This window comes from Trachypithecus francoisi, unplaced genomic scaffold (genome assembly GCF_009764315.1).
Source record: "Trachypithecus francoisi isolate TF-2019V2 unplaced genomic scaffold, Tfra_2.0 Lachesis_group8, whole genome shotgun sequence".
Lineage (NCBI taxonomy): Eukaryota > Metazoa > Chordata > Mammalia > Primates > Cercopithecidae > Trachypithecus > Trachypithecus francoisi.
In genome coordinates this window covers 30,254,295-30,281,140 of record NW_022681473.1, presented here as the reverse complement: position 1 = coordinate 30,281,140, position 26,846 = coordinate 30,254,295, and the positions used below count along the sequence as shown (strand labels likewise).

Below are 26,846 nucleotides of genomic sequence, written 5' to 3'. Positions count from 1 at the left end.
CTCCAAAAAAAAAAAAAAAAAAAACAAATCCAGACAAGTCCTTTGGCCATCTCTTCCAAATGGATTGTTGTCCCTAAGCCCTTCCTATATAAAGATCTTGGAACCCACACTGTTCATTTTCTTGGAGCCTCACTCAAAGCAAAAATTTTGAGGGAAAATTTTAATTTTTTGTTTGTTTGTTTGTTTTGAGACAGGGTCTCACTCTGTCATCTGGGTTGGAGTGCAGTTGCTTGAACACAGCTCACTGCAGGCTCACCCTCCTGGGCTCAAGCAATCCTCCTGCCTCAGCCTCTTGAGTAGCTGGGACCACAGGTGTGCAACACCATGCACGGCTAATTTTTTAATTTTGTAGAAACGGGGTCTCACCATGTTGCCCAGGCTGATTGGTCTTGAACTCCTGGGCTCAGGCAATCCTCCTGCTTTAGCCTCCCAAATTGTTGGGATTTCAGGCATGAGCCACTATGCCTGGTGTGATTTTTATATTACAACAAAATAGATATGCAGCAGAATGCAAAATCTGCAGGTTGTAAAAGAAGTTTGAGCTTAGAGCTTTCAGTTATGTCCCTCTGGAGCAGATCTTGATCTTTCTCCTCTGCTGACTGGGGAGCAGTGATAAGAAAGTTTATGAAGTTAGATGAACCTGCCAGCTACAGGAATTCTGTACAAGAATCCAATTCTTGTTCTCAGCCTCCATTCTAGGATTCTGCCAATGAGCTTCTTGGAGTGGAAGGGAGCTTCCAATAGAAGTCACAGGGTTGGGTGTGGCAACTGAGCTTGGCTGTGGAGATGGACCTTCCTGATTTGAAATCTTGGCTCTTCGATGGATTAGCTGTGCAACTCTAACAAACTGTCCTAACCTCTCTGGACCTCAACTTCCTTCACTGGTAAAATAAAAATAACAATAGTACTTATATCTTAGGAAGTTTGTTGTGAAAAGGAAATGATGCATGTAAAGAACTTAGCCCAGTATCTGAATGACAGTAAGTTTTCAGTATAAGTCACCTGTTATTGGTTATTATTTTGGGACTACATTTGTTCTTAGGGAAACAGGGTCTTCCTCAATCTAGCTGAGGAACAACTACAGTAAAGCAAGCTCAGGGCTTGGCTGGGACAAGACAGACAGTCTGGGTCAGAGGAGGCCTGAGTTAGACAACCTTGGACCATAATTAGCATGATTTACTAGCACAGGGAGTTGGGAAAGTGTTTTGCCCGGGGCAGCACTGAAGAGAGGTGGTGAATGAACTGGGCAGCAGAGGCACCATCAATTGCTGCTTTGTCACTGAAAGGAAGGACTTTATGAGGGAAAACCTGAAATGATAAATGGCTTTTAAGTTTCCTCCCAGAGCCAGTCCAGCTCCATCCCATACCTCTTCCTGGCTTTCCAGCATAGCCTGTGGAAAGATTTAGAGCATGAGATGGAAAAGTAAAGTCCAGTGCAGCATAGGAAACTGGATAGAGAAAAGAGGAGAAGGGCTGGCTGCAAAGTAGCCATGGCCTTGGGAGCCATGTAGTTAGGAAAGGGCCAAGAGAGCCAAGCTCTGAGCAGTCCTGGGGCCATGGCCAACCAGAAGACTCAGGTGCATGTTGACTGGGCTAGAGGTGAGTCCTCCTGAGGTGTGGGTGCTGCCACAGGGCTCACCTCAGACTTTCAGATGATTTTGTTATTTGTTGATCTGGTTTTGATTTAGAAGTTCTTAGATTCTTTCCTTTGTATCTGCTTTCAAACTTCTGTACGTAAAACATGAAGCTTGCTTAGGAAAGCCCATGTGGGGATCCAAATGCCTCTTTCTCTGACCAGTGGGTTTTGCACCTTTCTTCCCTTACAAAAAGTGCTTTCTTCAAATAAAATCTCACATTGTGCAATAATATTATAGCTAACATATTTATCGAGCACTTAGTATGTGTCTGTCATCACGCTAAATGCTTTGTGCTTTCTCATGTTGTCCTCAACGCAATGCTATGAAGTCCTATATCATGTAACTCACTTTACAAAGGGAGAAAGTAAGGTTCAAGGGTGTGACCCTTTTCAAGCTCACATAACCCGTAAGTGGCAGAGCTAGGAATGGGTTATCTGGGTGTATTCTGGCTCCTGCAGCCCAGCCTCACTGTGCTCTACTGTCTTCAGAATTAAAGTGGAGAAGCACGCTTAGGGATGGAGGTGGAGACAGAAGGACTGAAGCCCCATCTTCTCAAATGTCACTTCCACTGCCTTCTCTGGTGGTCCCTGAGGAACATCTGGGAAACCCCCAAAGCCTCTCAGGAACCTCAGTTTAGAAACCTCTGCAGCTGACAAAGTATAAACAAGATTACAAAGCAAAGGAGGCGCTCCATGTGTGTGTGTGGCACATTGGCTGTCAGGGGAGGGATGTGGGTCCGTGGAGGTTAAGGAAAGAACTCCAGAAAGAAAGTAGCGGCAAGGCCAGGGTACTCAATGACTACCGGAGGGTTGGCTACTGGAACTCGACTGGAGAAACCATCTTTTAAAAATATCATATGCATGTGAACTACATGCAGCCTCCCCCCCCCAACCAACCCTCCCGCCCACTTGGATACATTTTCCAGTAGTCATCATTCTTTACTTTGAAAAAGCCACAGGCAAGGCAGGGTGAGTTCATGAAATTCTAGAGTATTTTGCAATCTGTGACTGTCCATCCTCCAGCCTGCAGTGCAGCCAAGCAGAAGTCCTGCTTCAAAGAACAGGTCAGAATCCTGTGTGGTTACCACACCAGGGCACGGATTCAGCGGCACTCTGCTCAAGCCATTTGAAGGGTTTTTGAGAACAGCTGGTTTTCCTAAATAGGCTGAGTGTTCCACCCTTCCTTCTCCCAGACATCATTTGTCTAGAAGGCGCATCATTTTTTTTTTTTTTTCTCCTTTTACTTCCCTTCCCTCAGGTCTCAAATATCTAAGCTGTTAAAAATTCTGAACTGGGAAGCTTGAGATGGAGATCTGTTGTTATTTTTGTTCAATATGGACAATGAAGAGAGGAGAGGGAAGGCTGTTTTTCTACCCAACAGGGAGTGGTGAGGAGTTCTTGGCTAGGGAGAGCACTTCCCAAGTGCCAGACATGTGACTAAACACTTTGTACACAAAATCTCATTCAATCTCGCCAGCTCTAGGAGGCAGAGGAAAGCATATCTCAAAAAACTGGCTGCAGGTCGCATGGCTGGTAAGTGGCAGTGCCTGCCCATAACCTGGGTGAACAGGAAGCTGCCATTGGGACAATCTTTAGGGGGGCCCAGAATTCCAGATAGTATTTCCCGGGAGGTGGGTAAGGACCTCAGGAGAGGTGTCTCAGAGCCCGCTGGCCACAGAGCAGGGAATGTTGGCTGAGCAGTGCCCAGAGGCAAAGCTGGCTGTCTCCTGACCCAGCCCTGGCAGAGGGGGCTTTTGCAGAAACTCCAGACAGATGCACCTCTCTGGGTGGCAACATCCTTGTTGAAAAAAGACAGAAGGCCCCTCCTGCTATTCCTCCCACTTGTGGGATGCGGAGGAGAGCAGGGGCTATGAGGCTCACCTGGTGCCTAGGCAGCTCCAAGAGAGGTGTTTACTCCAGGTGAACATTTCGCACTTAACTTTGGCCTTTTGGAGGTCAGAGATACTCAGCTTCCCCTAAAATACCGAGGGCTGGTGGCTACTCGACAGCCTGGGGGCTCCATCCCTCAGGGAGCCTTAGGAACCTGGGCCAGTCTCGAAGGATATTTTATTTTCACTGGCCACATGCCTTAATGGGAATTTCTGTTCTCTCAATGAGTCGTGGGAAGAGAAGGCTGTGTCTTCGATATTGCCTGATGCAGGAATCACAGAAGCTTCTGGAAGGAATCCTAGCAATGACCTGGTCTAACCTTTCATGACGCTGATGGAAATGCAGAAGCCTCTGGCCGGAGAGCCGTATCTGAGTATCTAAGACTTGGATGGATTTAGGAACTTTGGCAACGCCACTGGTGATCACGTCTGTTAACTTCATTCTTTAAAATTGTGGCAAAATATACACAATATAATGCTTAACCATTTTAACTCTTCTTAAGGGTCCAGTTCAGTGGCATTGAGTACATTCACATTGTTGTGCAGTCATTGGTGCTATTCACTTCCAGAACTTATTCATTATCCCAAACCGAAACTAATTCTTTTTTTTTTTTTTTTTTTGACATAGAGTCTCCCCTGTTGCTCAGGCTGGAATGCAGTGGCACATTCACAGCTCACTGCAGCTTCAAACTTCTGAGCTCAAGGGATCCTCCTGCCTCAGCCTCCCGAGTAGCTGGGACTACAGGTGCGTGCCACCATGTCCAGCTAATTTTTGTATTTTTTCATAGAGACGGGGTTTCTCCACATTGCCCAGGCTGGTCTCAAATTCCTGACCTCAGGTGATCTGCCTGCCTTGGCCTCCCAAAGTGCTGGGATTACAGGCAGGAACCACTGTGCCTGCTCCCTGACCCCCTTTTTTTTTTCTCTCTCTGTCGCTCAGGCTGGAGTGCAGTGCCATGATTACAGCTCACTCTAGCCTTGGTCTTCCAGGCTCAAGGGATCCTCCTGCCTCAGCCTCCCAAGTAGCTAGGACTACAGGCATGTGCCACCATACCCAGCTAATTTTTAAACAATTTTTTACAGATACGAGGTCTCACTATGTTGCCCAGGCTGGTCTCCAATTTCCACGCTCAAGTGATAATCCTGCCTCGGCCTTCCAAAGTGCTAGGATTACAGGTGTGAGCCACCACGTCCAGCTAATCCTTCAATTTTTTGAACACTTATGTGTGCTTACCAGGTACCAGACTGTGTCGTAAACATTTCCCATGTAATAACTCATTTCATTCACATATGAGTCATTGTGTAGCATTGTGGTCATTCCCATTTTACAGATGAGAAAACTAACTGGGACATGAGAGGTTAAGATGACACAGCCAGTGTCAAAGCCAGACTTCCCATTTGGGACACACCAGGTCTTCATGACACAGAGCTGCTGCTTCACTGTCCAGGCCATTGCCTGGGGCAAGTGGTTGTGGCCTGCCCCTCCCACTGCCACCCCAACTGCTTCCCAGCAGAATAGGCAGAAAGAAGGGGCTCCCACAATGGCAGGTCTGGGTTAAGTGAGGCCTGGCATTATGCATAGTTAGAGAGAGCTTGGAGCTGGGCCCCACCACTGTGGGACACATAGAGAGGGCAGGGCGACTTGAAAGTTTTCATTTTCCTCCTTCGGATTTAACCTGTTAACTAAATTTCAAGGTAAGGAGATGGAGTACATTTCTCATATCTTTCTGGGAAATAAGGTGCTTCTTACACCTAAAGGAGAATTGTACAATGTATCTGTTCGATTCAAGTCCAAATGCAATGATCTAGACCTTCCAGATGAGGGTAAGAGATTTCACACATGCGCGTGTGCACGCGCATGCACGTGTGTGTGTGTCCTTGTAGGGTGAGGGCAGGTGTGGGATTCCATTATGTAGGTAAGTGCCTCAAGTCTGTGAGTGTGGCCTGGCCTCTGGCCCCAGATGCAGGGGCTTCTGGTAGTGGACTTTTTGCAGCCCCTGGAGACATAGCCTCTTTTGCACACTGCCTGCCTCCGGATACTGAGTCTGGACTCCTACATGGGGTTAACATTCAGTGAGGACTGACAGCTTATTTGGCACTTGCAGGACCACCGAGCAGCGCGTGCTCCTGTCGTGCCAGCAGTCAGCCAGGTGTGCTGTGATGTGTGTTCACCCAAGTACCTCAGTGACAGAGGCCCTCAGAGGGTTTCATGGGGCAAAGCTTGGCTGGCCTCCCTCCGGCATGGGATTTTCTCAAGGTCCCATGCTGCCTTCTCCGGTGGAGAAATCCTGGCTGAGAGAGAGGAGGAAGGGTGGGGAGGGAGGCCTGGGGAACAGTGAGCGGCTCATATTTACTGAGCACTTATTTTTTGCCAGGCTACATATTTACACCCTTTGGCTCCCTTAGTCACCTTATAGTAGCTTTCATCACCCCTGGTTTAGGGAAAAAGAAATAGTAGCTCTCATCACCCCTGGTTTAGGGAAAAAGAAATAGAAGCTCAGAGAATAATGATATATTAATATCGATAACCACAGTGTGATATCAATTATAAGATGGGTCAGCTTGCATGGAGCTTAACTGTGAGGCCCAGAGCAAGTCACTTAGCCTCTCTGTATCTCAGTTTCTTCATTTATAAGACAGGGATAATAATTGTTCCTCTCATCGGGCTTTGGCAAGGATGAGATGGTGCTTGGCACAAGGTTTGGCACACAGCTCGTGTTCAGTAAATGTTGGCTAAAACCACCATGATCAAGCAACCACAGCATACCAGGTCCTGGGCTAAGGGCTTTCTTTCTACTACCTTGTTTAAATATCATAATAACTCTAAGAGACGTACATTTTACTTGGTAGCAAAATGAGGCTCAGAGAGGTTAGCTGAGCCATGCACGGCCGCAAGCCACAGGACTAGGGAGTTTGGGGGTGAGGGTTCTAGCACCTTTTATCTGCAAGAGGTTGCCCTTCCTTCCATCCAGGAGCCCTCTAGCCCTCTGCCCTGAACTCTGGTGTTCCTAGGCCCCAGCACAGCCTTGTCTTTCACCTGAGGCCAGCACCACCTCCTGCCCTAGCCCATCCTGGCTGCGCTCAGATAGGCTCCTTCAAACGTACATACCTGTCTGATGCTCAAAGGCAGGGTAGTACTCTTCATTGCTGAACAGATCAGTCCACGACATCAAGGGATCGCAGAAGGACGCATTCGGCAGGAAGGTGCTGTGTGTTACCGAGTCCAACATCACCCTGCAACAGCGGGAGAGGTCGTGAGGAGGCTGGGGTGAGGGACTCCTGAAGCCACACTGTGCAGGAGCCCCTAGCAGGGCGATACTTGGTTTTTAAAAATGATAACAAACACGTCACTCACTAGGAACAGGCACCCCCTAATGTCACCTACAAGTGACATTATTCCATCCTTGCCACATCCTGTCTATTCCCATTTTAGATGAGAAAACTGAGGCAAAAGGGTTGAGACAGTTGCCCAAGTGATATAACTGGGAAGTGGCAAAGAGGGGACTTGAGCATGGAGGCTCTGAATATGCAATACTGCCTCTATTTATGTTTCCTGTTTGCTCACATCTGACCCCTGAACTCTGACTTATGACGTTCAATAATATGCTTCTAGAAACAGGGTAAGATGCAGCCATATAAAAGAACAAGATCATGCCCTGTGCAGCAACACGGATGCAGCTAGAGGTCATTGTCCTAAGCAAATGAAGTCAGGAACAGAAAACCATATACCTCATATTCTCATTTAGAAGGGGGCACTAAATGTTGAGTAGTCTTGGACATAAAGATGGGAACAACAGAGACTGGGGACTACCAGAGGGAGGAGGCAGGGAAGGGGGCCAAGGCTGAAAAACTAACTATTGGGTACTACGCTCAGTACCTGGGTGATGAGATCAATAGGGCCTGAAACCTCAGCATTATGCAATATGCACAGGTAACTAACCTGCACACATACCCCCTGAATCTAAACTAAAAGTTGAAATGATAAAAATAAAATAAAATTGATATTTTTTAAAGATGGAATCTCACTCTGTCGCCCAGGCTGGAGTGTAATGGTGTGATCTCAGCTCACTGCAACCTCTGCCTCCCCGGTTCAAGTGATCCTCCCACCTCAGCCTCCCAAGTAGCTGGAACTACAAGTGTGTGCCACCAAACCTGGCTGATTTTTGTATTTTTAGTAGAGATGGAGTTTCACCATGTTGGCCAGGCTAGTCTCGAACTCCTGACCTCAAGTGATCTCCCCTTCTTGGCCTCCCAAAGTGCTGGGATTATAGGCGTGAGCCACAGAAACTGGCCAAATAAATAAATAATAAAAACAAGGTAAGAATTACTGTGTATGATTAATCCATAATTCTGAAATCTGAAAGCTCTGAAAACTGAAAGGAAGTGTGTGTGTATGTGTGTGTGTGTTTGCTGCAATCTTATTTTCTTGCACAAAATAGTCTTGAATTGATGTTATATAGTTTTATATACTGTTTTATATATACATACTCATACATACAACATGTATATGTTATACAGTTTCATAACTATGGTTATAGTTTTATTTATTGCATGGAGTGAATATTCTTTTTTTTTTTTTTTACTTTTTTTTATTATACTTTAAGTTCTAGGGTACATGTGCATAACGTGCAGGTTTGTTACATATGTATACTTGTGCCATGTTGGTGTGCTGCACCCATCAACTCGTCAGCACCCATCAATTCGTCATTTATATCAGGTATAACTCCCAATGCAATCCCTCCCCCTCCCCCCTCCCCATGATAGGCCCCGATGTGTGATGTTCCCCTTCCCGAGTCCAAGTGATGTCATTGTTCAGTTCTGAGTGAATATTCTTACGATGCAGTGCGGAAATATTAATGTTCTGGCAACCCTAAACCCGAGGGGTAATCTGTACTCCACTGTATATATACTATCTCGCCTTCCTAATCTGTGAAGAATTCGGAATTCTGTAGCATGTGTGGCCCAAGGTTTTGGAGACGAGTGTGGACCTGTGCTCACTGCAACAAGCACTTCACTTTGGGCTTCATGCTAAGTACTTTAGTACTTTAGCTTCATTCTTCCTGGTCTGCTCAGAACAACCACTCTGAGATAGGTACTGGCAGCAGTTCCATTTCATAGATGAGTGATGGAGGCTCTGAGACTCCGGGTAACACATACAAAGCCAGCGAGACTGGGTGGCGGCTCAGGTGTGTCTGTTTAAAAAGCCCATGATTCTAATTGCTGTGCTCCAGTCCCCACCCACATTGGCGGCGGCAGGGAGCTCTGGGGAAGGGTGTGTGGTTAAGGCTGGAAGGAAGGCAGAAAAGAACAGGCCTGGGGCCCCCGCTTGCACACATTCTTGCCTGTGCCAGTCTCAACTTCACTGCTTCCCATATTCCCACATGCCACTCTCTGCTGAATCCCATCTCCCCACAATTCAGAAAAAATAATAATCTGTGTTTGGCGGATGAAAAGAATCTGCTCACCCGAATTCTTTTTTCTGATTCTCGAAATAATGTTGAGATAGAGTAGTTCTTTCCTCATTTCACGAAGGGAACATAGCAGCTCAAAATCACACCACTGGTAAGTGTCTTGGGATATTAAACACATGGAATTTTAAGATTGGCAGGAGCGAATTCTTTATCTAGTCCAGGGTTTCCTAAACTTCAGTCATTTGCCTACGACTGTCATAATTTCACTCAATCCATATATTACGAGCACTATTATTTACTTAAAATACTTTAAAAAATCATCAACTCCCTTTTTGTTTTAACATAAATATGGTAATTAAAAAGAAAACTGTATATCAGCACTATAAATGGGAAGTTGGGATTTTTTACACATACATAAAAATAAATATTTAAGCATTTGAATAAAAATGGTACATGCGCCACCTAAATCAGGGGTTAGCAAACTACATCCTACAGGCAAAATGCAGTCCCTCACCTATTTTTGTAAAATCTGCAGTTAAAAATAATTTTACTGCTGGGCACAGTGGTTTACGCCTGTAATCCTGGCACTTTGGGAGGCTGAGGCGGGTGGATCACCTGAGGTCAGGAGTTCAAGACCAGTCTTGCCAACATGGTGAAACCCCGTCTCTACTAAAAATACAAACATTAGCTGGGCGTGGTGGCGCATGCCTGCAATCCCAGCTACTCCAGAGAGTGAGACAGGAGAATCGCTGGAACCCAGGAGGCAGAGGTTGTAGTGAGCTGAGATTGTGCCACTGCACTCCAGCCTGAGCGACAGAGCAAGACTACGTCTCACAAAACAATAAAAAATAAAAAAAACTTCACATTTTTAAGTGGTTACATTTTAAGTGGTTATATAAATATTTACATCATATCCTTTATTTTGCCTTTTGACCTGCTAATCCTAAAATACCTGGCCCTTTAAGAAAAAGTTTGCAACCCCTAACCAGATTCATCTGGCATATTGCCAGTTGATGCGAGTACCACGAGTACCACGTGTTGGAAAATACTGAGTCCAATTTCCCTCCTCACCGCCACCATTTTACAGTTGAGGAAGCTGAGACTCAGGGAATTTGTGTAACTAGCTTAAGGTCACATAGCTAATGGATGCCAGAGTTAAGTGGCAGGGAGGTCCTTAGTTTTCTGACTCTCAGCCCATCTGCTTCTCTTTCTGAAAACACAGTTGAGCCCAAGGCACACTTATATAGCAAATCGAACCTCAGTACTAAGAGGGGCAGGATTGTGTGATTCTGAAACCAAAGGTCAATTCTTTGCAGATGCTTGAAAATCTCCAATCATCATCATCATCATCATCAAATGTGCATAAGAGGCCAGGTGCGATGGTTCATGCCTTAATCCCAGCACTTTGGAAGGCCAAGGTGGGCGGTTCACTTGAGGTCAGGAGTTTGAGACCAGCCTGGCCAACATGGCAAAACCCTATCTCCACTAAAAATACAACAATTAGCTGGGCATAGTGGTGCACACCTGTAATCTCAGTTTCTCAGGAGGCTGAGGCATGTGAATTGCTTGAACCTGGGAGGCAGAGGTTGCAGTGAGCTGAGATGGTGCCACTGCACTCCAGCCTGGGTGACAGAGCGAAGCTCTGTCTCAAAACAACAACAACAACAACAACAACAACAACACGTGCATGAGAACTCCTCTCCAGATGTAAATATATAACCGAGTTTGAATTCTGACACTTAGGCACCTTTTCTGGGCCATCACCTGGGAGTTTCCAGACCCTGCTGGGAAGTCTCTTCTCTGATGCCTGGAGAGGGTTAATATGCTCTGCAGATTATCGTGGGCATGGATCTCCTCCTGGGAGCCCAATCAAACAGATGTCAAGCCTGCATGGGTTTGGGTTGTGATTTTCCCACGGATTGGCTGGTTTTATATGCTGAATGTAGGGGGCAGGGAGGGGGTAGGATGCTGAGGGATGGGGTGAGAGGTTATGAGGAAGGGAAGGGCCCCAGGAGCTGAAAGCCACTTCTGCTTTCTGGACTGGACTTCAGAAAAATTCCTTTAAGTGAGGGCTGAAGACAAATATATCCCTTTTCTTCTGGGCCAGAAGGCTCAGACAACTAAAGAAGAGGATGGCAGGCCTGTGATATGACCTTCACTGGGCTGGGAGAAAGGAGAGGTGAATTCCACATGGAAGAAAACAGAAAATAGTCCCCAGGTCTTCAATGTCGAATAAAGAATCCACCAAATACAAAATGTGACAGTGGAAATGAGATCTTCCTCATCTATGCCTGACTAATTGGTCTCAAAAGTCATTTGGTATTAAAAAAAAAAGGTCATTTGGTAAATTGAATGGAATTATAAAAAAACTAGAAATATTCTTTGATCAATAGGATTTTTACCTCCTTTAATATTGTTATTCTTTCTCCTCTTTACACCAGCCCACTCACTTGATCTGTAATCTCTCTAGTGCTCTGTGTTACACAACGCTATATCTGATTCCCTTTGGTAATTCCTTCTAAGGCAAATTATATCCATTAAGTTTTTGTTAAGGGCCTTCTCAGGTATAAAACATGCTGTTTTTCTTCTGTAATTATTTCTTGCTTTTGGAAAAATATCTCTTATAAAAGTAGAAAAAGGTGGTGTTTGTTTGTTTGTTTGTTTGTTTTCCTATTACAGTAGGAGCGGGTGTTATTAACTCTGGGCTCTCCACAAAAGACCTTGGTTACTTAGCCAGCATGCAGTAGGTGTGAGAGTTCAGGAATAATGGCTGCTTTGTATTCAGCAGCCTCTCTTCTGTAGGCTCTCTAAGGTCTTTGCAATAATTGAACATTTTAGCAGGTGGAGAAGCGCTGTGATAGATCAACCTAGTGTCAGCGTCAGGACGGACAGGGATCTCCTGGGAGGTCTCTGGGCCTGCTGTCCTGGACATACTTTTCATTTTGTGAGGGACTAGCTGGCTCATCATGGAAGAAGCCCTGGGCCTGGAGTTATGATTCTGCCTCTTGCCCCTCTCTAAATCTCAGTTCTTCAACTACTAAACAAGAACACAGATAAGACGGCCCCCAAGGTCTGCCCTAACTCTGTGACTTTCTGCAGACATCCACCTGATTGAGCCAACACATCCAAACCTGGGCACTCACACACAAATACATACACATTGATTATATTGGGATTTTTTTGGTCAAGCAAGTCCACCAAATTGGAGGAAAATCCAACCGCTACACACACACACTAAACTTTTAGTGCTGAAAAAGCTCCCTGATTTCCTCTTCTCCCTTTTCTCCTGTGCCCACTGCCTTCTACCCCAGTAGGATGTAGATACCTCACGGCAGCTGGACATTCTTTGCCCAGGCTAGCTGGGTACCCTATACACTCTGGACCCTCACTCACTGCCCACCAATAGATCAATGGAAGTTGGAATCAGTTTCCCCCAAATGTAGTCATTGTGCTAGCTGCCTAGTAAGTAAGAAAGGCTCAAGAATGATTAACACAAGGTGGAGGAATCAGGTGGGCTCACTTCACATGTGAGAAAGTGGGCTGTAGGTACCTGTGGGAGTGAGGCAGCGATGGCATGGAAGCTGAGGTCCCCGGATGCCTCCAGTGGCTTCTGAACCCTTCTCAGAGCCGGCTCACACACCAAATGCACACAGAGAGCATCCACCCAGTCGGAGGCACAGGCCTGTGGGCTTCTCAGCGTCACACAAATCAGAGGCAGCAATAACAGGTGTGGCGCCATGGCCTGAGCAACCTGGCACCCCTGCTCAGCCTCCCAGAGAGAGGGGAAGGAGTAAACCACTCAGCCTTGGCCAGTTTGCCAGAGGAGGAAAATTCCTTCCTGACTGGTGGTGATCATCAACTTCACTCTGGGCATGTGACGAAAAATTGACCCAATTAAGCATCTACACATTGGCGGTTTATGGGCCAAATTGTCACTGGGCAGAACAAGGCCATAGCGTGCAAAAGATAGAAAAAAAGGGGCCAAGAAAGGGCTTCCTCAATCCCACCCTCTGAGTGGTCTCATTGGGAAGAAAATTGGTTTTCCGTCCCCAAAGCCTCAGTGACACCCAAATATCCACTCTGTCCTAAGACTTATGAGCAAGGGAGGGTCAATTTCCCAGCCCTTGGACCTCCCTAAGAAGGGGCCCATTGAGGAGAACCCAGTGGAGTATTTCAACACTTACTGCTAAAGAAAGATTGAGGGTTGGGTGCTTGAGTGTTTGTTCTTCTGGGAGGAACCCCAGCAGCTGTGAGAACCAATTTGCTGACCTCTTGTTAAGTGATTTCTCATTTTTCTTTAGCTTGCATAGGGACTTTGCATGTTTGTTTGTTTATAGCTGTTTTTCTGAAGGTGCAGCGCAGATCCAAAAAGGTATGCCATGTAGTTTGCTGTGGGCTTCGATGCAAAGCTTATCAGTTTTGGCTTAAATACATCAGGGGTTAAATCCTATCTCTGCTGCTGTGAATGTGGGGTACATTTCTTACTACACAGCCTGCTGAAATTCTTAAGCTTTTTTTTTTCATATAGATGCAGTATATAAATATTCATGCCCCTCTTTGACCTCCGGTTTCTTCATCTTTAAAATGGAGATTTTTTTTTTTTTAAATCATGCAATCCAATATATGCAAAGGACGGGGCATAACACATATATTCAATCCTGTTTTAGAGGGAAAAATCAGCCATCAACAATGTATGTAAAAATTTGCCACTCTGGTGACTTCTGAAAAAGGAGGATGACCAAACTGAAAACTCTGTACCGAGAATACCTTAGATGATCAAAAACAACAGTGTCACAGAGAACACGAAGACAAAAGAATCAAGCGTTCACTTGGATGGGCAAACCACCCCCTTCCCTGGGTCTCTGAACTAGACTGAAACACAGAGCTGCCTCCCTAAGTCATCTAGCCTTTCTGGCCTCAGTTTCCTCATCTGTAACATGAAGCGATTGCACCTAATGATGTCTGACACACTTTCGGGCGTACAAAAGACTCATCCATCGACAGGCGGGCCCGGCTTCAGCGTGAGGCGAGAGCTTGTGCTACCTGCCGCTGTCAGCAGGGGGCAACCCCACAGAAACTCCACACACTGCAGAGTCTGACAAGGCCTGAGAACACAGTGGAAAAACCCTAACCATTGCTTTTCTGGAAGCATTCTCTTCTGGGGAGATGTCAGAGGGCAAATGGGTTTCTTTTAAAACGATTTTGTACAAATTCCTGAAAATGCCCCATACTATAATAAGGCAGTTCTCTGTATCGAGGGGGTGGGGGATCGTGGGCAGGCCGGTGGGGAAAGGAATTCAGTCGGGGGAGAAGGGTAGGTGGGGGCTTTCCTTGAAGCTGAATATTTTTCTGTGTAAAATCCAGCTTCCCTTCCTAAAGAAGCTTTAGGGTGGATAGAGAACTGAGTGCCTGGGCGCGTTCTCTTAATGCCCCTTGGTTCAGCTAAGAGATCCTGAGGGAGTGGGGGCTAACAGGTCTGTCTCAGGCAAGCCATCACATCTGTGTCAAACAGCTCCCGGGAGGCCCTGGGACTGCACCCAGGTGCCGGCCCTGGAGCTGCAGATGGACAAGCAGACCCAGGCCCCAGGCCGAGCCTCTGAGACCTGACACCCCTTACGATTCATCCAAAAAAGCAAAGAAAAGGCGCTTACGTGAGGGCAGCGGTGGGTAGGTCCAAAGAAGAGGTTTTCAAGGCAAGAGAAGGCAGGCGCTCCCAGCACCAGCGTACAGTGGAAATAAAGCACCTGTAGCCTTGTGATATAAGTGACACCTACAGACAGGTCCGTTTGGTTTTTCAGGTTTATGCACAGCCCCTTTGATGACGGTGACATACAGTGTGACACGGCTCCTTGGAAGGGGGGGGGAATGGTTCTCATATGCAGAAAGTTTACCTTTATCCTGCTTTTGTGCCAGCTCACCCCTGCCCTGCAACCCCCCACTCCCAGCCTACGGGACTCTGTAAACAAGCAGAAAATTCTTGTCCCTGGGAGCTGTGCGGGATCTTGCGTTTGCTGAGGAATTTTCCTCTGTGCAAGCTGGAGGGGAAACGCAGAGTTTCCACTCTGGTGCCGGTCTACACTGCCTCTCTCCCAGGCTGGCTGAGCCCAGTGCTTTTGTAAGATCATGCCTTTCTCTATTTTTCCCTTGTGGTGAGAAGGAAGAGCATTATAGGGCCGGTGTTAAGACCTTAGGTTTTGCAGCTAGCTGCCTTTGGATTCAAATTCTGCGTCCATCATTTCCTAGCTGTGCTACCTAGAAAAATGTAGCTAACATCCCTGGGCTTCATGAGTCTAATGTAAGTGATGGGGCCTTTCCTCATGGCTACTATGAGATTCACAGGAGGCCAGGCAAGCCCTCCGTTAGCTATGATGACTGCAGCATTGTCCTTGATAGGGCACGTTCACCAGGACTCCCCCTTGCTATTTCTTCCAACCTACACCTTCCAACCAGGTGAAGGGAATAGGCAGCTTGGAGAACTACTTTAGGGCCTTTTCTTCCACTTTTTCTCCCTAAGCACCATCAGGGCATCAGACACATTAACTTATTAAACTTCTAACACTTGGATGTAATGAGCCATGCAGCGGCTTCCTCCCTTTCCCCCCTCTGTTTCACAGACAGAGAAATGAAGAGGCTTAGTGGCCCAGTCAGGTGTCCAAAGCTAATAGGCCAGGGGGCCTGTTGTGGATGCCAGCTCTCAGGTGTCTCGCTGAGAACTGACTGCTTTTTAGTACTTCTCGGTGACAACAGAAACTGCCTAATTTAGGCTGTGAGGCAGTGTCCCAGGTCATCTATGAGACAGTTATTTATAATCCTGTGCCTTTTTGCATTCTACTTCTAGCCATCTTGGGCAGCGGCGATGTTGTATTCAAATGGCAGACTCCAAGCTTTAAAGCGAAAGCAGGGACTGGTTTGTTAGGTTTTCCTGGGATCACCGGGCATGGGTACAAACACACAAATACAAATACATACAGAGTCTGCAGAAACAAAAGGCAGTTCATGAGAGGATACTGGGTGTCATCATGGAAAAATTGTTGAAGAAAGATAGGTGACTGCCTAGGCCCCTATCTTGGCTGGGTAACCTGGACTTCTCTGGTCTTCATTTTTCCCCAGTGGCAAAAGGAGGAAGTGGGATTAAAATAGTGATTTTTTTCAAACTGTGACTTGAGGAACCCTGGGGGTTCCCCGGAGCCCTTACAAGGACTTTTGTGGGTGAGAGGATGGGAGTGGAGTAGAGTGGGTTAGGCTGTAGACCACCCTGTTCTTTCCTGACTCAATACGAGCATCTCAGCTTTTATATAAACCTTTTGGGTAAGATTTCATTTGAACAAAAGAATCTGCCCTTAGAAAGGATTTGCAAGTAACTGGATTATATGGTCTCTGGGCTTCTTTTACGCTTTAAAATTCTGTACTTCTCTTCCTCTTTGGTTCCTAGGAGACTGTGGACTGTGATAGTCCTACACACTATGTTTTCCATTGTTGGGCACTGGCCTATCTTGTCACTGGTTTCTGAAATGTTACCCATGTTTCTTTCTGAACATATACATTCTTCCCAGTGGAGAGGTTTTTAGGGAAAACATGTTATTCTGATACTGTTTTTAGAAAAGAGTCTTTTGGGCTGGGTGCAGTGGTTTATGCATGTAATCCCAGCACTTTGGGAAGCCAAGGTGGGCAGATCATGAGGTCAGGAGTTTGAGACCAGCCTGGCCAACATAGTGAAACCCCATCTCTACTAAAAATGCAAAAATTAGCCAGGCGTGGTGGTGCACGCCTGTAATCCCAGCTACTCAGGAGGCTGAGGCAGGAGAATCGCTTGAACCTGGGAGGAGGAGGTTGCAGTGAGCCGAGATCGCGCCATTGCACTCCAACCCGGGCAACAGAATGAGACTCCATCTCAAAAAAATAAAAAAATAAAAAATCAAAAAAGTAAAGAGTCTTTTGGAGAAATTATGTATTTTTTTTTTTTTTTTCTGTACTCTCTTGGCTCAATTTTTTTCCCCAGGGGCTGTGGCTGCCCAAATGACTCAATTATTTGAGTATAAGTCTTCTGACAATGGATGTATAAGACCATGAACTCTGTTTGTCTCATAGTCCCAAATGTATAATATAGCATTTCTGGGTGCCTGTGTGTGAAATTACAGGCTTCTGGACCAGTGGATAAAAGGGATGATTAAGATAAACCCAAAATAAAAGAGGAATTTGACTCTAATTAAGTTTAACTATCACTTTAAACTTAAATTTGATTGGAGTGGAGATCTTGGATGATATTGAACACGAAGCATCTAAGAACTGCATTATGAGTGTTGAATGACAATAAGAATGGGGACTGGGGATGGAAGAGGAAGGTAAAAAAGGACTAGGGTGTGGGGAGGGGGACAGAAGAAGGAATGAGACATTTTAGAATTCCCAGCCTATCCTGCTTCTGGTGTCCTGGCCATACAGCAATATTAAGTAGCACTAATTGGGCTTATAATTGTAACATAGTGGCTAAGAAAACAGATTCTGGAAGGAGACTTCCTAAGTTTGACTCTCTGATCTGCCATTTGCTGTCTGGGTGGGTCTGGGAAGCCTGTTGAACATCTCTGCATCCCAGTTGCTTCATCTGTAATATGGGGAAAAAGGATTACATTTCTTGTAGGGTTGTTGTGTGAATTAAATGAGTGAAAACTTGGGGAGTAGAGGGAGCCCTAACTAAGTGTGGCTTATCTACATTTTAACCTGTTACATTCCTTACATTAAATTTTCATACATTTTTGACAAGGAAGTTACTGATCATCTCTAATTTACAGATGAGGAAACTGAGGCACAGAGAGGCTAAGTAGAGAGGTTCATGGTTACACAGCTAAGTGGTAGAGCAAGTATTTTAGTCTAGGCTGCCTGCCTCTGGAGCCCATCCTCTTAACTGCTGTGCTAACCAGTTTCTGGGTGCTCCTGGGGAAGTTCTTTGGGAATAGGGAGGAGAGAATCACACCTAAAGAGCATCTATGATATACCAAGTATTGTGCTAGGATGACTCACCTATATTTCCTTGGTTATTTTTCACAATTATCATGGAAGGTAGCTATCACTACTTTCTTTTTTAAGACAGAGAAACAGAGGTGCCATGATTGCTGGGGCTTACCCAGTTGGTCAGTGGCCAAATCTGTGTTGAACTCAGGCCTGACCAATGTTAAAGGCAAGCTGTGGAAACACGAGCTTAAGTTGGCCTCTCTTCTTTAGCTCTGGACTCACACCGGCCTAAAAGGTGGCCCATCCCTCTCTATTGGCTCAAGATTTCTAGGATTCCTGGTTATTGCTGGCACAATCTGTCTGTTAGTATAGGGTGGAAATTCTGGTACCTCACTGAATCTGGTGCCTAGTATGGTTCTTGGGATCAAGAATGCATTCAATACCTACGTGGATCGTAAAATCACGTGTCTTAAAGGGCATGCCATCTGACAGAGGCTGGAGGCTTCCATCCTATCCTTTTCACTACATATAACAGGCTTCACATCTCAGCTGCTTTTCCTAGAACTTGCTCTCTTTAACCAAGGTGAACATTTTTTTTGTCATTTATTTTTTCTTTCAACCTGCCACCTTCACCACTAACCCAGGAGGCAGCACAGGCTGAAAACAAAAGAGAGTTAGAAAAACAAGTTTAGGTAAATTTGTAGATAATGCCATTAGAAGGAGAGATTTACAGTGTGATGGTGAAATGCACTGGCTTTGGATTAGACCCCTGTCACTATTATTCTCATTTATTATTTTTAGAAAAGAGTCTGTTGGAGAAAATGCAATTTTCTATGCTATATTGGCTCAAATATTTAAGAACAAAAATATTTCTGTCAGTGGGTGTATATGACAACAAACTCCTAGCACCTGCCACCTGGGAGACATTAGATGAGCTATCAGCTTTTCAGGGTCACAATTTCCTCACCAGTGAAGTATCTACTATGATTCTTGGTGCATGGTAAGTTTCAATAAATGGCAGTTATTGTAATGGGCTATAGAGAGAGACACAGATATTGGTTGAGCGTCCCAACCTTTGGGCATTACCATAACAAGTAGGATAATGTTGCCCTTCCTCTTCCACAATGAATAATCATAATAGCTACCATTTACTGAGCATTTACTGGGTGCCAAGAACTGTCTAGGCATGCTACAGGTATTAAGTCATTTAATCTTTACATCATTCCTCGGAGGTAGGTACCATTATTATCACTTAAAATTTAATGATGAGGAAACAGGGATAGAGAGTTGAAGTAACTTGCCCAATATCACATAGCACGTGGAACACAAAGCAGGACTGGAGCCTCTGCAGGATACACCAGTACACCATATATGGAGCCTATGCACCAGAGTCCACAAGCTTTACCATTATGCTACCATTTTGTACCTCTCCATGAGGCACAATCTGGGTTGAAGAGATACCAATTTTCTTAGACATCCCAAATTGCTGGTAGGATCCTTGAAAGCAAGGACAAGAGTTGTAAATATTTTGTCCCCCAAAATGCCTTGCACAGACTCGTGCAGAAGTAGGTGCTTAAGCAATTTTCATTGGTTGATTGTCAATTGGTTGATTGATTGGTCAGATTTCTTTCTTTGCTTTGTTTCCTCTTTGGGTGTTTTCTCTCATCCTCCTACATCCAGCTTACTCTTTAGCTGTTCATGCTACCATCCTCCTGACCAGAAGCTGCAATTCAATTGAGAGCAACAGTTAGGTGGCTCCCTCAATAACCCTTCCTTGGCTATGAGCCTCAGGACAGTAAAAGTCCCTGTTATTTCCAGTACTGAAGGCACCCTGGAGGTTAAACAATGGCAAAGTCAATAGGGAATATTGTAATAGAAAATGACAGAATTTGATTTCATTAAAATCTGTAATAAAAATACAATTTTATAGTTATAGGTTTAATTATGATAATGTTTATGAAATAGTTGATGCAACTGCATGACCGCATTGCTGGTGTTTCTTCCTCCCATAAAGACACTGGAAGTCAACCTATTAGAGGTTTCTATATTTTGGGTGAGCCCAGTGAATCTGAAGCCATAATGCCTCTACAAAGGCACAGATCTGACAGGCACAACCAAGGGGATCCTTCTCATAGGAAGGACTCCTGAAGACAGGATTTTCTTTAGATGTTTTCCTACCACACATAGGAAGTGGCAGCTCTGAGAGAGTTGTTTGGGATGGTAGTCTGAGGAATGGATGACTCTTGTGGCCAGCCCATACTGCTGTTAGAGGGCAGACTGGGCTAATGATGCTGCCATTGGAATCTTGGGTAGTGAATAGGGCGGTCCCTCCCCATCAGGCTAATTAGCTTGATGAATCTGGGAACCATGCTAATGAAGGTTATCAATAGATTGTCAATCACACAATTATTAAACACTTACTCTTTCTGCAGGCAAGCAAACACTGGACTTGCTGAGAGAACGTAACTTTCTGAACCTGTTTCCTCACCTGTCCAGTGTGAATGATCACACATGCAGTTTGATAATGTGTGTGACTACACACATTGGCTTCCATACCTCTAGGCTAAACATCTCACTCCTGCCGATTGTCACCCATAGGCATGTCCTTGGTCAAAAGATGGAGGTGGAAGGATGTGAAGATGGAGCATTGGAAGTGAGAAGGGATGCTGGATCCATGCAGATCAGCTGCATCAGTCAACCAAGTCTTAATGCTAAATGTTGTTGGTCATAAGATACATCATTGACTTAAACAATTGTCTTAGAAGAAATGCTATGTTAAATATGCAGATAGATAATCAAGCTTGTTTTGATTTCAGAAACGTTAAAATGTGAATTTGATAAATATAACAATAAAAAACCCAATAGGGCAGTATTTAATATCAATAAGAAGGATGTGAAAAAGAGTAAGACCTAGCTGTGGCCTTCAAGGAATAGAGATAACCTAACAGAGAATTCAAGAAGAAATATTTAGAAGCATTAATTAACTTCAAGCTAAATTTTGAGTTAGGGGCTGTAGGACTTCAGAGAAGAGGAGCTAAGAGTGCTGGAGCAGCCGGAAAAAAATTTTCTGTAGGATTTGGTATTTGAGTTGGGTGATGAAGGATTGGGATGACCTGCTAGAAATGGATGCTTATTATGTGCCAAGCTCCATAGCTGTAGGAGTAGGAGCTGTTATTATACCCATTTTACAGAAGAGAAAACAGGCTCAAAGAGTTTTAGTAATTTGCCCAAGGTCACACACCTAAGTAGCAGAGCTGGGATTCAATCCTAGGATAACGTAACTCAAAGCTCAGGCCCATTGGCCACTGTGTTCTGCAGTGTCTCGGGGGCTCTTTCAATCAAGAGGAAACCTGGCCATGCATGGAAGGAGAGGATAGGCATGGACAGCCCATGACTGCTACTTCCTACTCATGGGAGAAGGAAGTCTTACATGTGTCACTATGTGACAGTCCGGAGTAAGTTGTGAATCATGTGTCGGGAATATCAGCACCTATGAACAAGGGGACCTCTGACCACTAATGGGGACCCCAATATTGAAAAGGCCTCTGATTTTGTCTGCTATTTGGGAACAAACTTGTGTGGGGCAGCAAAATGAGACTTTGTCACCAGCTTTGATTCTGCTCTTACTCTTGCCCATAAAAATAAAATATGACTCCTACATTTTTCTGGGAGTCATACTGTTGTGTCTGCCTTCTTTCCTCCCTCCCTTCCTTCCTTCCTTCCTTCCTTCCTTCCTTCCTTCCTTCCTTCCTTCCTCTCTCTTTTCTTTCTTTCTCTCTCTCTTCTTTCTTTCTTTCTTTCCTTTCTTTCTCTCTCTCTCTTTCTTTTTCTTTCTTTCTTTTCTTTCTTTCTCTTTCCTTTTTCTTTTCTTTCCTTCCTTTCCCCTTCCCTTCCCTTCCCTTCCCTTCCTTCCTTGCCTTTCCTCGCCTTTCCTTGCCTTTTTGACAGAGTCTCACTCAGTCGCCCAGCCTGGAGTACAGTGTTGTGATTTTGGCTCACTGCAGCCTCTGCCCCCTGGGTTCGAGCAATTATCATGCCTCAGCCTCCTGAATAGCTGGGATTATAGGCTCACACCACCACGCCTGGCTAATTTTTGTATTTTTAGTAGAGACAGGGTTTCACCATGTTGCCCAGGCTGGCTTCTAATTCCTGGCCTCATGTGGTCTGCCTTCTCAGCCTCCCAAAGTGCTGGGATTACAGGTGTGAGCCACCGTGTCCGGCCAGTACTGTTGTGTCTTATGGATATTTGCTTGATTTTTTTCTTCCATCAACTCTGCAATAATCTTTTTTGTTGTTGTTGTTGTTGTTGTTTTGTTTTTTGTTTTAACCATGTCTTCGCAATCTTTTGCCATCTCCCACAGTTTCATTTGCCATTAAAAACTTTACATGTCCAAATTACACACTGAAATTTCCCGAGTTTGATTCTGTTTGGGAACTTGCTTAGAGAAACAGTCTCTGTTGCAAACACAGAATGGTATAAGAATTTAGGTATTATGCTTTTACAAAACTATTATGAAGTTTTCTGATGTGTCACTTTATTACAGAGTTTAACATCATATCTCAACAGAAACCCAATGATTCTGGTACTGACAAATCCGAAGGGAGAGGCCTCAAAATTGGGAAGCTACCAAGACTCACCCACAAGTTCATGTCAATGTGGACTCACTTGTACCCCAAGCCTGTAGGCCTAAGTGGGCTCCCCTTAGAACTTGTCTATCCCTGAGGTGAATGTCTGGGATTGGAAATTTTGGAAATTATTGCGAAGCAATTGGAATTAAAGTGAAGACAGGTGTCTTCAATGTCCTGGACATCACTCTTACCGACATCCCTGTTCATGAAACTATGTTTTAATTCTTTCTCAGCATGTGAAGGGAGATGGGCAGGATTCTGTTCATGTTGCATGGACAGTGATAGCTCTCTGGTTCCAAAGAACCAGTGAGATGTGGAACTTGGCTGAATATTTTTGAGTGATGCAATAATTTAAAAAGATATCCATGGTTTTGCAAAGAACATAAGCCATATAAGAAGGCAGTTAAAGAAAAACCAATAACAGAAAGAACACTGGGATTTGAGTCTAATTGATGTGGGTTCAAATCTCAGTTCTATCTCTTGGTAGCCAAGTTACTTATCTCCTTGAGACGTGGTTTCATTATCTGAAAATAGTCACTTCATACAGTTTTGGTGACAATTAAATGAGATAACATAATATACGTATTATATGAAGCACTTAGCCCAGTGCCTGGCATATATTAAATACTCAGTAAATGATTATTACTGTGATGTCTCCGTTTCTAAATTAGCAAAATGGAAATAGTATTAACTACTCACTAGATCAATTGAAATAATAAAGGTGTATGTATCTGGCACATGGTAGATATTCATCCATCCATTTGTTCATTTTCAGTTTATTTGGAATCCATCAAAAGTTTACAAACTCTGGGAGTTAGGAGAAGGCCACTATATTTGGCCAACACTCCTCTTTTATCTTAAATGGAGCAGTAGTTTTATAAAATGTTTATTTCCTTACCTAAACTGTTTTTTCCCCCCTGGGCCCTAATGTGCCCTTCTGGGAGCAAAGAAGCTCCAGGAATTCCAGCAAATCACTGCAGAGTGGCCAACAGGTGTGACATCAGAAGTCCTAATAGTGGGGCTTTGGTGAGTCGGCCTTTTTGCAGTGCCCAAGGGAGAATGGATGCTACCTACCTCTATGGGAAGGAAGCAGCCACTTGGTGTTTCTGGTTTTCAGGCTGTATCCACTCCAGGTTTCAGCTGTCATTTTGGGCCAAGTTAAAGCCAGAGGGCAGATTTTGCACAAGGCCCTCTGAAGTGGGGAATAATTTGGGTCAAGTATTCCAGCCAGGGTGAGCAGCAAGTTGCACAGTCAGTCAGCAGAAAAAGGCTGTATGTGGAGAGGGCTGGTCCAGGCACTAATGCTTCAGGTAGATTGCCAGGAAGGGCAGAGGCAACCAGGCTGGCTGTGCCTGTTTCAGTCTCTAGGCAGTTTCTTGGCCTTCAGCTTCACTGTAGCGGGGGAGCCTAGCCTCGGAGTGTTACTGGTTACCTCCCCACTGATGCCTGATCAAGTTTAAATCAAACCTGCAGTTCTGGGCCTTGCAAGTTCATTTCTCCTACCCAGTGTTGAGTGAAGTTGACTGCAGGCCAGACAAAACAATATTCAGGAGGAGCCCTACCCGTTCAAGATACTTTTCAACTGACAAACATTTTGAAGGTGATGGACATTTAAGACAAACTACGATAGGTCTGGAGATAAGATTTGAAAATTTGGCTGACAGCCGCCAAGGACGGCACCTGCAGGTGGAGTTTGCAACTAGGAACTCTATAGACTGTAGCTAATTATTGTACAGATATGGAAAAGCCTCTTTTTTGGGATAAGGGTGATGATAAATTCGAGGTATAGTGGAAAAAACAGGCACAATTTCAAGTCCAGCTGAATAAACCTGGGCAAACAGACACACACATGCATGTGTGCATGCTGTCAGTGCTACCACACACACTCCCATCCCTCATGTATAGAGCTCACCTAATACCTAGACATACCCCTACATCCACCACACTCTCCCCATAGACACCTTGTCCTCTCCTTTATACAGATCAACCACACACAGCACAGACCCCTCCCCCTTCTCCCATGCAAACATTATACACACAGCCATCAGATAAACACAGTCCCCTTAGGAAGCTGATTAATAAAACTATTTTATCTATAATTACACTTGACTGATAATAATGTCCTCAGAGCCTGCATGGTTAGATTGGCTCAGATTGTAACATACAGATTACGGCTGAACTCCCTTTGAACTCTGGCCACATTGCTGGTCTCTCCAGCTCAGAGATTACAAATGGCTTTAGGTGGATTCACCCCACGGAACCAAGAAGGTAAGTAGAATTCCAGCTCTCCTTGCTTTTCTTTTCTCTCTAAGCCTGTACAGATGATGCGATCTCTGAAAACACATGGCCAAATATAGGAGGAAGGCCGAAATCAAATAACCTCCTCCAACCCACCCTTGCGTATCCTGGTGGGTCACCTTGCAAACCAGTGTCAACCTCAGATTCCATAGAGGAGGTTGCCCGGAATGCTGTCTTGAAGATTGACACTTGAAAATAATCAGTTTAATTTCTGGGTCTTGGGCTCTTGGGGACGAGCTCCAGTGAGCCATAATTAACTCTTTAAAGTCTTCACCGTGTGCTGCAAATAGTAAAATATCTTATTCTTTATGATGTAATGCTGAATGGAGGCAGCAAGGAGGCTTTTCAGGCTAATTACATGTTGGAACGAGGTTAATGACATGCCGGAGATTCTTTGCGCGGCTATCCTGACATTGACAAGCCACTCGGTAACATGCTAGGTCTAAAGACAGCGACTGTTTTTAAGGAAGGCACGGGGGCTGGAAACTCAGCTAGACAGGCCCCTAATCTCGCCCCTCCCCTGTGCGCCGCACCCCGCCCCGACCCCACTTCCCATTTTTCGGGAATTAAGAAATCTTGGTTTTAAACTGGCATTCAATACCAAGGGCCTGGAGATTTGGATCGGCATCCTTGTGGGTCTCAGCTCTATCTTACGCTTTTTACAGCAGCTGAATTTAGCCAAGGATGGAAACAAAAGCCCACTATCTAAGGGGATGTTATTGGGCTGAGCAGAAGGCATGTCTGGACAAACAAGCAAGGTATGCATCAGTATGAATGACTGGATCATAGTAAAATGCCCAAGACACAGGAATGAGTTCTGATTCCAGCCAACTGAAAGAGCTCACATTCTAGTCCCATTCTGCAGGTGGGCACACTGGCATCTCAAAATCGTGCAAGGAGACCTGACATCCGTTTCCATTCTTCTACCTGGGGCCAGGTTGTATGTTAGTTATATGCAGAGCTGTCTCCAAGAGACTCCAGCCCAAGCTCCAGTGTGCGGTGCACGGCTTTGTGACTCCCGACTTTCCCTATCTGGATGAAATTGGGTAAAAGTAAAAATGCATCTCACAGGCAGACTAAATAGGACAAAGTAGCTTGAAGGATGGTCCTGCTTCCTAGGGAGGGTTGTCTCACTCCTTAGGAGGGCATTGGGGGCTGGCTTGCAGGTTAAGTGTAAGGAAAAGGGCCTTAGTTTCCTTGGCACTTGCTAGGGGAGCCATCTCTTCTTCCTCCCTGGCAGATGGGTTGGGGCAAGGGCAGCTTTGCCTGCTGGACCCCAGCATTTCCTCTCCCCCCAGGTGCCCTTTCCTCTCCCTGCACACTCAGATCCACACAGCACCCACCTCAGCTCATTCGTCCCACCAGGCTGGGCTGGACTCGGGTCCTCCAATGTTGTCATCACCCAGCCCTGCGAGGGCCCCGGCTGGATCGGACCCTCCTCCTCAGTGAGAAGGACACTGCATGGCTGCCTCCAGGCAGAGGATGCCACCCCTGAGTGTCCTGACCCTGAGCAGCCTCCCAGGCGCAGCAGAGTCCTGGAGTGGCAGCTGACAGGTGGCTCTTCCACCTCCACAATGCCCAGGGGTCAGCAGAAGATTAGGCAAGTCTTTCGTTTTGACATGAGCTACCGCGGAGAGAGACAGCCGGAAAGAGACTCTTGCTCTGTGGTGAGTGGCTGAAGTCTCCGTGTGCTGCTGATGGGCCTGTGGTCTCCAGCGGAGGGAAGGTGTGCAGCGTCTGGAGGAGCCAGAGAGAAATGTGTCAGACAGGGCTTGTCAGCACCTCAGCACCCTGCCAAATAGTAATTATCAGAGCCTCGTGCCACTCGGGAGAGGGAGGGCAATATTTGTATCCCCATTTTATAGAAGGGCAAGTGGAGGCCCAGGGAGGTCAGACAACCACTTTAGCCAGTCAGTCAGAGGCAAAACTTGGCCCTGAGCGGGGGTGACTCAGAAGTTACCACTGGAGCTTGGGTGAAGCCAGGCCTGCGGGGACAGCCACAGGCACCTCTGCCCCATGAAACTGTGGGATCCAATC

General features: G+C 45.4%; 1 protein-coding gene across 3 annotated transcripts in view; it reads right to left on the bottom strand.

The window, feature by feature from the left end:
- Positions 1-26,561, bottom strand: part of ELF5 (E74 like ETS transcription factor 5) — a 47,114-nt gene extending 20,553 nt beyond the window's left edge. The window contains exons 1-2 of one of the 3 annotated variants that reach the window (XM_033205381.1): positions 26,153-26,561; positions 6,635-6,759 (exon numbers count right to left, since the gene is read on the bottom strand). In XM_033205381.1, coding sequence (XP_033061272.1) covers positions 6,635-6,759; positions 26,153-26,208 — 181 coding nt within the window. In that variant the 5' untranslated portion in view covers positions 26,209-26,561. Of the gene's footprint in view, positions 1-6,634; positions 6,760-12,456; positions 12,711-14,587; positions 14,713-26,152 lie in introns of those variants that run through there. The other 2 variants (XM_033205383.1, XM_033205382.1) reach the window with 2 other exon arrangements.
- Between the last annotated feature and the right edge of the window lie 285 nt (positions 26,562-26,846).